This window comes from Apium graveolens, chromosome 2 (assembly GCF_009905375.1).
Source record: "Apium graveolens cultivar Ventura chromosome 2, ASM990537v1, whole genome shotgun sequence".
Classification (NCBI taxonomy): domain Eukaryota; kingdom Viridiplantae; phylum Streptophyta; class Magnoliopsida; order Apiales; family Apiaceae; genus Apium; species Apium graveolens.
Window position 1 is genome coordinate 115,476,303 of NC_133648.1, and position 11,744 is coordinate 115,488,046.

Here is an 11,744-nt window from a genome sequence, read left to right on the forward strand (position 1 = left end):
GTTAATAATTAGTTAATCAAATTTAAGTGTTATTGTCTTAACATTGAGAAGTAATCATACATTGGTGAGTGAGTTTAATTGAACATAATTAGTCCGAGTCTCTGTGGGAACGAACTAGAAAGTATTCTATATTACTTGCGAACGCGTATACTTGCGTATGTTATTAGCGCGTGTTTTCGCCCTAACATGTACTCAGGAACTTGTGAAGTATGTGTATACCCAAAAATGGGACACGTAGCCCGAATGCGGCAAGGGTGATAACCGGGATACGAAGGTGTCGTCCTTCTACTAGTAGAAAAGATTACTTTTATCGTAGTACGACTGATCATCGTATGCGGTGGCTCCAACGAATGTCCTATTCTTCCAATTGGAATTGTGATGCAATACCGTAACCCAAGCCTAGGTGTTGGGTTTACTATTAATGTATTCGCATGATAATAAGATCCACTAAAGGATTGTTTTCATAAGAAGGTGTGTATCACCAAGAAAAACTATTTTCGAATAAAACGTAATTATCATATATGATGTTTTACGTGAATTATCATACAGTCATTTTCATACTGTACCTTATTATGCTGGGCATTATAGCTCACTCTTGCTTTCTTTTAAATGACACAACACAACAGATAACCAGTATGCCAGTGTGGGACTTGGTCGCTTGCAGTCATGGGGAGGATCCCTAGCAGCTTTGTCTCAGGTGTGCTAGAGTATCAGATATATATAAGATATCAGTCGTAATTATTGTAACTTCATGTAGATGTTATAAATAATTGTTTGAGATCCTGTAAAGTACATTTAAGTGTAATAAAAGAAGATTACATTTTGTACGTCATTTCTAAGGCTAGAACTTGTGTTTGTGAGTATGAGATTGGGGTCTGTTGGATTATTGAATCAATGCCAGGTTACACATGAGTGAAGGATAACGTGACGACCCAGATTCCTGACCCCGGATTTGGGGGCGTTACAACAAGTATTTTTGAAGGCAAGGGCAAAAGGTTGATGGCTGAAGATGGAGATTGTACAAGCCAGGATAAAATGGATGATATTGATGAGCATTTGGCCTTTTTGTCAAAAAGGTTTGCAAAACTCAAATTTAAGAGAAACTTTGAAGCTGCAAAATCCAACAGAAACATGGTTGATAAAGCTAAAATTAAATGTTTCGAATGTGGGATGAATGGTCACTTTGCCAATGAGTGCAGAAATCCAAGCTTAGAAAAGAGGAAGTTTGAGCCTGCGAATTATAATAAGAAGAAATATTTTGAGTTCCTTAAACAAAAGGAAAAGGCTTTTATTACTCAACAAAATGACAGGGAAGCTGATGATGAGGATGCAGATGAAAACATGAATTATGTCAGCCTAGCTTTAATGGTCGAGTCAGATGAAACAAAAGTCAGTCCATCAAGCAATCAGGTAATCACTACAAAACTAGCACACCTTTCTAAAGATGAATGCAATGATGCTATAAATGACATGTCTACTGAATTGTATCACTTGCGTATCACACTTAAATCACTCACTAAAGAAAACAATAGAATTAAAGAGAATACTTTGTTTTTGAGTGATAGAAATGTTGTGTTAGAAACTCAATTTATTGTGTTTGAGAAATTGAAAAGAGAGTGTAAGATTGCCAATGATGAATTAACTGAATCATCGAAGAAAGAAGAGATTTTGAGTAAGCAGCTTGAACGTGAGCAAGAGGTGGTCAAGACCTAAAAATCATCAAGGGATGTAAGTGCCCAAATTGCCAAAGTTCAAGGAATTGAGTCTTTCTGTGAAGAAGCCTGGAAAAAGAACAAGAAGAAACTGCACCAAGAGTTAGTTGATGGATTATCAACAGATGTTGAATCAACGAATGATGAAACTTATCATTTGAAACATAAAGCTCATCCGTTGAAAGTTGATTCTTATCCGTTGAATAATAGGAGAAAAATTCTTCTATTATTCAATTATTCAAGTGGGTGATAACACCACCATATATTCCTTTAGTTTCAGCACCATACCATTGAAAATAGTTACATCTTATCTCCTGCATTTTTAAACATTTGATAAGAATCTGAAAATTCGAATATAATTTTATCAAAATTAACTAGTATACATTGCTTACTCGTGGTAGGCAACAAGTGTAAAATCTTCTCCCAGAATTATTCAATGACCAAAAAGTATACATTTTGGCTTTTCTCCCACAATAACAAAGATACTCACTCGTCGATACTTGTGATGATCTTCCAGATCTCGTTGCCATGGGGCTTTCGATCTTCAATATGTAATAAAACTACGCCTAGAAAGAATTAGAGAAATAATATGGGGTTGCATAATTATGCTTCTTTTCTCTTAAGAACCCTATAATTTCATTACATATTTGACTTTCTATATAACACACCTATTATAATATATCCGTTGCCAGCAGCTCCACCTCACCCAATCGGTTGTTCTACAACTAGGTCATAAGTTTGACCGTTAAAGGGAATATTAACTCTGAAAGATTGATTAATTTAACGTAACCGGTGACCGCAACGAGTCAGTTTTATAGTCAATCACCTGCTTAAGTTAAATGTACGCAAAAATCATCTCATTAATATTTAACCCATTTAAATTTATTAAACCTAATATTTTCTACAAAAGAGAAAGGAAAAAACTAATGGCTTTACGGGGACATTTAGGACAGCGAGTGAATCTATGAAAGTGAGCTGGCAAAAAGTTTGTGTTCCAGGACAATCTAACAGTAGACCTGACAATTCGTTCGTGTCGTATACTTTCGCGCCGTGTATTTTCGTGTTTCGTGTACTTAAAGGCCAAACACAAAACCGACATGTTTAACATTCGTGTACATTCGTGTTCGTGTTCGTGTACTTTCGTTTCGTTTCGTGTATTTCGTGTTAATTGAGTATTAATATATATCAAATTTAATATTAATATAAATTAAAATATAAAATTTTTAGGTAAAAATATTATAAAATATATGAAAAATATATATTTAGATCTCATATCTATACAATATAATGAAATCAAATAATATTTTAAAAATAAATATGCATACATTTATTATAATTATACATATATTTATAAAAAATATTAAATTTAATTATAATATCTATTTATGTCGTATACTTCGTGTCGGGTCTTGAAGGTTAAACACAAAACTGACACTAAATCTCGTGTTCGTGTACTTTCGTGTCCGTGTACTTTCGTATCCTGTACTAAAAATACAAACACAAATACTAAATTTTCGTATCGTTTCGTGTCATGTAAATTGTGTAAGTCGTGTCATGTCAAAATTGCGACTTCTGTCTAACAGTCCCTAGATATTCCTAGATATGCAATTGCAAGTACACCCAACTCCCTCAAAGCACCCTATTTTTACTCACTTTCCTTTTATACCCCCATTTGTTCTTTCCTAAACTTTTCTTCTACTTTTCCACGGTCTCTCCTCCTCCTCTTTCTTACTCATCATCGCCGTTGCCGGCGACTCTCCTCCGTCGGAACTCCCGGCTAATCTATCCATACTTATCATTTCATACTTCCCTCTCCTCTATAATCCAAAACAAAAAAAACACAAATTTCTATAATATTATCATATTTATCTCCGCATCTAATCGCTTGTCAGGGACCAGGACCCTTTCGATTATCAAGTTCTAGTTATTATTTATATGTACTTTTGTTGTAATTTGTTTGTGTTTTATAATTTTATTTATAAATAAGAAGAGGAGAGGGAAGACTTAAGACAAAAGTTAAAAAAAAAGAGTTGATCATATATTTATTTATTTAGGGTTTGTGGAGTGAAATGGCACAGGTTCAAGTTCAAACGCAGGGAGTGAATTCTAGTGGCAACCAATTTGTTGTGCCGATGTCTTCGCTTTATGTTGGTGATCTTGATTGGAATGTGTCTGATTCTCAGTTGTATGATCTGTTTAATCAGATTGGTCAAGTGGTTTCGGTTCGTGTTTGCAGGGACTTGGTCACTGGACGTTCTCTTGGTTATGGTTATGTCAATTATAGCAATCCGCAAGACGGTTAGTTGATTGAATGTTTAAAGTTATAGTTGTTTCAGTTGATTTATGTTTTATGGATAGTTGATTTGTTAAGTGTTTGTATAGTAAATGTTTAATTGCGTGATAGTGAGAAATTAAGTTATTATCTGGAGTTAATAATCCTCAGTAGCTGAAGTAATTAGATATTTGGCAGCCTTAAACTTTTTTGTAGTAGAAGTAAGCTATAAGAGTTGTCTGTGGTAATGTGGTGATGCCTAATTGTGCTTATTGCAGAGTAGATGGGGTTTGGGGGTATAGTGTGGTCTGGGAGGACCAGAGAGATGCAAATACGATAGAAATGTTCTAAAATAAATAAAAGCAAGAGTCATTCTAATGGCCTTTGCAGTTAGGAGAACATTATGTTGGCTTTAGCTAGTACAGATCATAAGCACTTTTTATCCTACTACTAACAATGTCTTTGACATTTGAAAGTTTTCCGGTTTTCGGATCCTCACATTTTTTGTTTTACCATCTTCCAAAACATTCCACTTTTTTCCCTCGGAAGTTGGTTTCTTTACTTTACGGAAACAACTGATCTACTTCTAGGATTATAGTTAAGATAATCTTCAGGTGAAAACATTACTATAAGATATTTCAGCCCTGGGTTTACATTCTGGTTTCGCCACTGCCTAGATCTTACCATTCCCGAGTGGGACATGCTGGGTGATGCATAACAAAATAATATTTATTCATTTTTTTGATAATCTTTAGTGTTCAATATGAGCAACAATAAAGGACCGTATCAATACAATGATTCTCTTATTATATGTTATAAGTATTTTCATGTATAATTGAAACATATGCAGTTGTCAAGTATTAAGCTCTTCTCTTTTTAAAAAACAAATGCATTAGTCAGAGCTTGAATCACGAAACATTCGTATTCATAAAATAAGTTTCATATTAATATGTTGTTGGTTGTTTGGATAAGATCTCTCTTCATCTTATTATATACAAATAATCCAATGGGTGGGTAATATATGTTGATCACATAATTAGTTAACCTTGTTATTCCTCTGTAGTTGTGGTCTAAACACCAGAGAGTGTTAGGGTCCCGTTTGGGTTAACTATGAAGGGTTAGAATAACACCCTTCTAAAAAAATGTCCACTCCCTACAAATTAAACAAGGCTATTGCAAACCAAGGAATACCAGTTCTTCAACTAATAATATAATGTATTACAACTTCGACATTATAAAGTGCATTGTTATTAAATTAAAGAGAAGAATAGGGTTACTTTCTGGAAATGAAGACATTCTTGCACCTTAGAAACTGTACAGTCCTTTTTAAAGAGCGGGAGGTGGTGACTTTTGTAACAAATTGCATGGAGTACTCAAAAGTTTATTTGAAGTACCTTTAAAAGGATCATTCCCTTGATTCCTAACCATACAGATGTACAAGGAGGGGGGGGATTTATTAGAAATACAAGACAGCCAATCAGGAATGTCACAAAATCCCCCGCGCTTCGGGGATTCATTCTTTGTGGACTTGTGAAACCTTTGATATATGAGAAAAATGATTAATTGCATTGAAGTTTAATATCATTTTGATTGGATTTTCAAAGCTTCTTAATGTCTATACAAATATAGGAAGAAAGAACTGGATATGGAAAATTTTAATTGTTCAAACTGCAAAGGAAGGTTTGCATTATGCATTTTAAACGTAATAAAGTACAAGAGGTCAATAGAGAGAATGCAAGAGGCGTAAATGTCTTAATGCAGTAGACCCTCCTCAAAAGCTACACTAGCTAAAAATAGGAGCTGAGTTTTTTACTTCATATTGAAGACTTTTAGCAGTACGTTTGGTGTCGATAAGAGTGATACTCCATACTAAAAGAACTTTAAACTGTTTCCAGTAAATATACCTGGTACTGATACATTATATAGTTAGGTACCTTTAAATTATTCACTAGCAGTTATAGCATACAATGTAATTAGTTTTTTTTCCCCATTCATAGATACTCATATCTTTTGAAAGGCACTAGGCTCATGAAGGTGGGTCTAAGTGCAAAGTGTGAGCCTAATCGAAGCTACACATACACTACACTATATTTAAATTTTACACCACACCAGTACTTTAGTCATTTATAAACTCTCAAGTTCAGTAAACTATCAAGTAATTACTAGAAATCCAAGTATTGACACCAAAAACTACTTTTGGTGCTACAATGAAACTTGTATTCAAATGCTAATTGCAAAATTCAACCAAATACATCCATATGTGGTGATGTTATATGGATATTATTATTTATTTTCCTCCATTTGTACTGGGATGATAATTCGGCAAGGATGATAATAACGTCTGTAATGTGCAAGTAACTACAGAAGCCAGATGGTAGAATCGGTCACATCATCTTGTTCATGAAGTTTAAATATATTAAAAAAATAATATATGGTTTCTTCTGTCCATGCATGCTGTGTGGTATATCTATCCGTGTATTGATACAATTATATAGAAAAGTGCACATTGCCATAAGTGTAGTTTTAAAGCTGCGAAGAATTAACTATGTTATTTGTACATTTTCTTTTGTTTTCTGAACAGCTGTTAGGGCAATGGAGCTGTTAAACTTTACTCCTCTTAATGGGAAGCTCATCAGGATAGCCAAGTCTCTTCGGGACCCAACTGTACGTAAAAGTGGATCTGGAAATATATTTATTAAGGTATTACTTCCCTACTTTCGCACCTCTGACTTGTACATCTCTCTTATTTTCCCTCCCTACTCTCTAATCTTCATCTTTAATTGGCCATATACTCTTTCAGAATTTGGACAAGACAATTGACCAAAAAGCACTTCAAGACACATTTTCTACATTTGGGAATATAATCTCTTGCAAGATTGTGACTGATGACTCTGGTCAATCAAAGGGCTATGGTTTTGTGCAATATGATAGCGATGAAGGTGCTCAGAAAGCTATTGAGCAGCTGAATGGTATGCTATTGAATGATAAGCAAGTATATGTAGGACCCTTCCTACGTAAGCAGGAGAGGGAGCTGGCAACAGACAAGTCAAAATTCACTAACGTCTATGTGAAGAATTTAGCTGAAGCTACAAGTGAAGAAGACCTAAAAAAGATATTTGGTGAATTTGGAGAAATTACAAGTGTCGTTGTGATGAGGGATGGAGACGGGAAATCTAAGTGCTTTGGATTCATTAACTTTGAAGATGCAGATGCTGCTGCTAGATCAGTGGAGACTCTTAATGGTAAAAAGTTTGATCACAAGGAGTGGTACGTCGGGAAAGCTCAGAAAAAGTCTGAGAGAGAGATGGAATTGAAAGTTAAATTTGAGCAAAATTTGAAGGAGACAGCAGATAAATCACAAGGGCTGAACTTATATGTAAAAAATTTGGATGATAGCCTTGGTGATGATAAGCTGAAGGAATTGTTCACTCCCTTTGGTACAATAACATCATGCAAGGTTTGTGAATCAGAAGTTTGATAAGATATTACCCATTTGTTTCCGCATTTGTTATAATCATATATATTTATTTTGATAGGTTATGCGAGATCCTACTGGAACGAGTAAAGGATCAGGATTTGTTGCATTTTCAATTCCAGAGGAGGCATCTAGAGCAGTAAGTTGTCTCGTGCATGTGGTCTGTTTTGTGGTCTGTTTCAAGTTAAAGGTCATATCACTTATAAAAATCTATTATTTTGTGTAGCTCTCGGAGATGAATGGAAAGATGGTGTTTAACAAACCTCTTTACGTTGCACTTGCACAGCGTAAAGATGATAGAAGAGCTAGACTCCAGGTGTAGTAAAAATCTTTCAAGTTTTAACTATTGACTTGTCCCTGAATATCTGAATATACTGATGCATGACTTGTTTTCCCTTAAATGATATGATTAAATTAGGAGTAATGATTTAAGATTGTTATTTTTTTCACATTAGATTTGAATTCACACTGCACATTAAGCCTCATATTCTAATTCTACACCACATAAGCAACAATGCATGACACCGAAGTACTGTACTAACAAAAGCATGACGAAGTAAATTTTTGCTTATGCAGGCACAGTTCTCTCAGATGCGTCCTATTGCAATGGCACCTCCGGTTGGTCCACGTCTCCCTATGTACCCTCCAGGTGGTCCAGGTTTAGGACAAATGTTCTACGGACAAGCCCCTCCTGCTTTCATTCCTCCACAGGTATATATTCTCCACAAGTACAATTTTATCAGTCACTCATTTATATATGGTATCTAAATTATGTTAGAAATTTATGGCCTATAAACACTTCAATGTTTTCACAAGTCACAAAGGCATTAGGCAAAACTCTAGCAAGTCCAATCTCAATAAGATACATGTTCTTGCTTACCCTGTAACTTAAAAATTTAATTGGACAAATCAAATTGTCAAAAACTACGATGATTCTTTAGAAATGTTAATTTTAATCTTTAGCAGTGAGAATATTTGCAGAACATGGACAGATCTTCTCCGCCACTTCCTCAGTTCTCACGTTTCAGGATTGGATATAAGTATAATAAATGCAGCTTAATATCTATAACAATAACATGGTCAATCAAATAAGCTTTTGCCAGTTCTGGCCTTATCAATATCATACACGATGTTACTCTGACTTGGGTATGTAGTGTCAGACACGGAACATATCCTGAATGTCGTGTCCTATTTATGGACACGGGTACGGGGACACACTATAATATATCAATAGATTAGTATTGTAAGCAAGCCATCTTACAAACAAATAGTAACAAAAAAAACTTAGATTAAACATAAGTTTGTTAAAGACTTTGCAAATTTCATTCTTGCTTCGTTCTTCTTTGGGTTTTTTAATTTATATTCCCCATTTTAAAAACTCATTTACATATGTATCCCATCTACAATACATTTGTAAATATGTCCCATATTCAAAAATTTATATAATTTTAAATTTATCATAGTTAACATCACTACTTCAAAATTTTGAATTATATATATAATCTTTCTAATTTACTACTTCACTACGTAAATAATATCATCAAAAATGTTTCTATCAGTTCACAATTTTATGTGTAGCATACATATCTTGTTCTTTTCAGTTTAAGAATATTCTCTCAAAAACTATTTATAGAGAACATTCTTTTTCTATAAACGGATGCTATAATATTAGTAACGAAACATTACAGAGGATTCAGCATAGAGCCTTCATCATCAGCCACAACGAACAAGTGCAATTTATGAGTTAAAATTAACCATAGGACATATTTGTAATTATTGAATAAAAAGGGATATATTTATAAAGTAGGGAATTACTTTGGGACATATTGTACAAATTCCCTCATTTCTTCTCACATAGTTAATTTGAATCATAAGTTTGACCTATATTTGATCTTTTAATTGGTCAAAGTGTCCATACTTTAGTCAAAGGATTCGACACGAAATAAGTGTCTTGTCCGAGTGTCCAAGTCTCGAGACGGGTACGGGAACCGAAACAGAAGGGTTGGAATTACATAGGATGTACAGTATAGCCAACTATTTTCGGGGTTACATACCGAGTTTGGAGAATAGATTAAATAGTCCTGGGAGTTAGTAATACACTGATAGTCTGTTTCTTTCATCACGTGATGTGTGAAAATTTAGTAAGTATCAATGAGCAAGTCAATAATATTCCAAAAGTGGAAAAATTAAACAGAAGAGCATTCTTAAGCACTAAATTTAGAGCCACTCGTAATAGAGCGGATATTCTGAGGCATGAAATTTAAGCGAGAGAGAGCTTGAAGTGTTGAGTTATATACCGACGAATGACAAGAGGGGTAGATAGGACTCTGTTCTACACTGAGGTCTAAATTTAATTATTGTTGAAACAGATGTTAGATTGCAGTAGGATCAGGAATTGAGTTGGAAAATGAAAGTGTTCCCTCATTCTAAAAAGTAGGCCAAGTAAATTTTAAAAAATTGATCTGTTGTAAATCCGTGTTTTAATTTTATACATAGACACACACACTCTTCTGACCGTTGTCATGATGGAATTTCTCATGTTTTGCATTTGTATACACATTATTGATAATTTTTGTTCTTGTCTACAAATGAAAGCCTGGTTTTGGGTATCAACAGCAACTTATTCCTGGTATGAGGCCGCCTGCTGGGGCTCCAATGCCAAATTTTTTTGTGCCGGTGGCTCAACACGGTCAACGTCCCGGTGGCAGACGTGGTGGAGCTGTTCTTGGCCAGCAACCACAGCAGCCAATGCAACATCAGGTCTGTGGAATGTGAAAGTTAAACTTTTTTCTTCTTATTCGTAGTTGTGTGACCATATGCGTTCATCTGTTGTCTTGTTTGATCGCAGATGCTCCCAAGGGGCCGTGTCTACCGCTACCCACAACCTCGTGGAATCCCAGATACTAGTATAGCATATGATATGGGTGCTATGCAAATGCATCAGGGAACTCCTCAGCATTCTGTTCCGGTTGGGGCCCTAGCCTCACTTCTTGCAAATGCTTCACCTGCAGAGCAGCGAATGGTATGCTTTCTTTTTTCTGTTTTTGTAAACATCAACTTCCTTAATGGATATCAATCGAGAAACGGATCAAATGTACCCTTACAAGAACAACTGTTTGTTAATCCTAGCTGCATCCTTGATTAGTCGCATTCTTTCCATTTTGTGTTGCCGAGTTTAGATTAGTCTTGAGGAAAAGGTACCTAAAGTCATCGTAAAATTTATGAATACCAATGGTCTTTATGTGTATATATCATAAATTGACAACGATCATATAGGCAGACTTCTCTTTTTGTCCTTGTGGATAATTTTCAGAGTACTACAACATAAATTTGCTGATTATGGGCATTATTGTTTGTTGTGTTTGGTAGATGTTGGGTGAAAGTCTGTACCCACTGGTTGAACAGCTAGAACCTGAATCTTCTGCAAAGGTTACTGGAATGCTTCTGGAAATGGATCAGACTGAGGTCCTGCACTTGCTAGAATCACCAGAAGCTCTTAGGGCTAAGGTAGAGGAAGCTATGGAGGTCCTGAGGAATGTTTCTCTACAGCAACAAGCTGGTAACCCCGCTGATCAATTGGCAGAGCTATCGCTAAATGATGACCATGTGTCTTAAATGTATTCTGGAGTGCACTTATAGTAGGGGAAGTGTGTCCTCATTAAAAATGGCCTGACGACTGGTTATGATCATTTGAACCGAATGTGTTGCATTGTGTGTTGCTATATTTTGTGCTCTTTGCTTGCTGCGTTGGATCTGAAATGTTTCAAAACTTTGTGGATTTAAGACCATCTGTATACATTCCAAATATTAGTTTTGTTGAGGTTCAAGGCACATCACTATTTTATAGCTCAATTCATTGTCTTTGGATATCCATTCCAATTTGCATTAAGGTTCGTAGTCAGATTTTAATCTGATGCTATTAAGGCACAATGGAGCACGAGAGCATGGTCCATGATAAAATGGGTTTTCGCTGAGGCATCTGCACACCACCGATTAGTAACAACAATATTGTTTGATCTACTTGCGGCAAGTAAAGAAACAAAGATTATTATACATCACTAGCACGCTCAACTAAGTCTAAGAATCAGTGGACTTCTAGAACATTTTGTTAATAAAAAGCATCCATTTTATGGCTTTGAACCTATAACAAAGAAAGAGGCTTCTTCTCAGATTTTTTCAAAAATGAATTAAATTTGGTTAGGATAATACTTTTATTTTCATCAAAGAACTGACTTGAGCTTCCGGAAAACAAAAAACTGACAAAGAACCGACTTGGCGGAAAACA

The 11,744-nt window shown here is 35.2% G+C and overlaps 1 protein-coding gene across 2 annotated transcripts; it reads left to right on the forward strand.

Annotated features, from left to right (window-relative positions):
* The first annotated feature begins 3,348 nt into the window (after positions 1–3,348).
* On the forward strand, positions 3,349–11,311 carry LOC141707770 (polyadenylate-binding protein 2-like). 2 transcript variants are annotated; one of them, XM_074511119.1, is made up of 9 exons: positions 3,349–4,010; positions 6,566–6,684; positions 6,785–7,441; positions 7,521–7,598; positions 7,686–7,775; positions 8,036–8,170; positions 10,076–10,219; positions 10,308–10,481; positions 10,829–11,311. In XM_074511119.1, exons 1-9 carry the CDS (start codon positions 3,782–3,784, stop codon positions 11,072–11,074), a joined length of 1,872 nt encoding a protein of 623 aa, XP_074367220.1. In that variant the 5' UTR covers positions 3,349–3,781; the 3' UTR covers positions 11,075–11,311. The 2 variants fall into 2 exon arrangements, with proteins under 2 accessions (XP_074367220.1, XP_074367219.1); XM_074511118.1 differs by having other exon boundaries at positions 3,350–4,010; positions 10,055–10,219.
* Positions 11,312–11,744: the final 433 nt, after the last annotated feature.

What these genes read in the sequence shown, in the direction of transcription:
- LOC141707770 (XM_074511118.1), top strand. Translation starts at nt 3,782, where the DNA reads ATGGCACAGGTTCAAGTTCAAACGCAGGGAGTGAATTCTAGTGGCAAC. An exon ending in TTATAGCAATCCGCAAGACG is followed by an intron (nt 4,011 to 6,565) that starts GTTAGTTGATTG and finishes TTTTCTGAACAG; the next exon opens with CTGTTAGGGCAATGGAGCTG. An exon ending in CTGGAAATATATTTATTAAG is followed by an intron (nt 6,685 to 6,784) that starts GTATTACTTCCC and finishes ATACTCTTTCAG; the next exon opens with AATTTGGACAAGACAATTGA.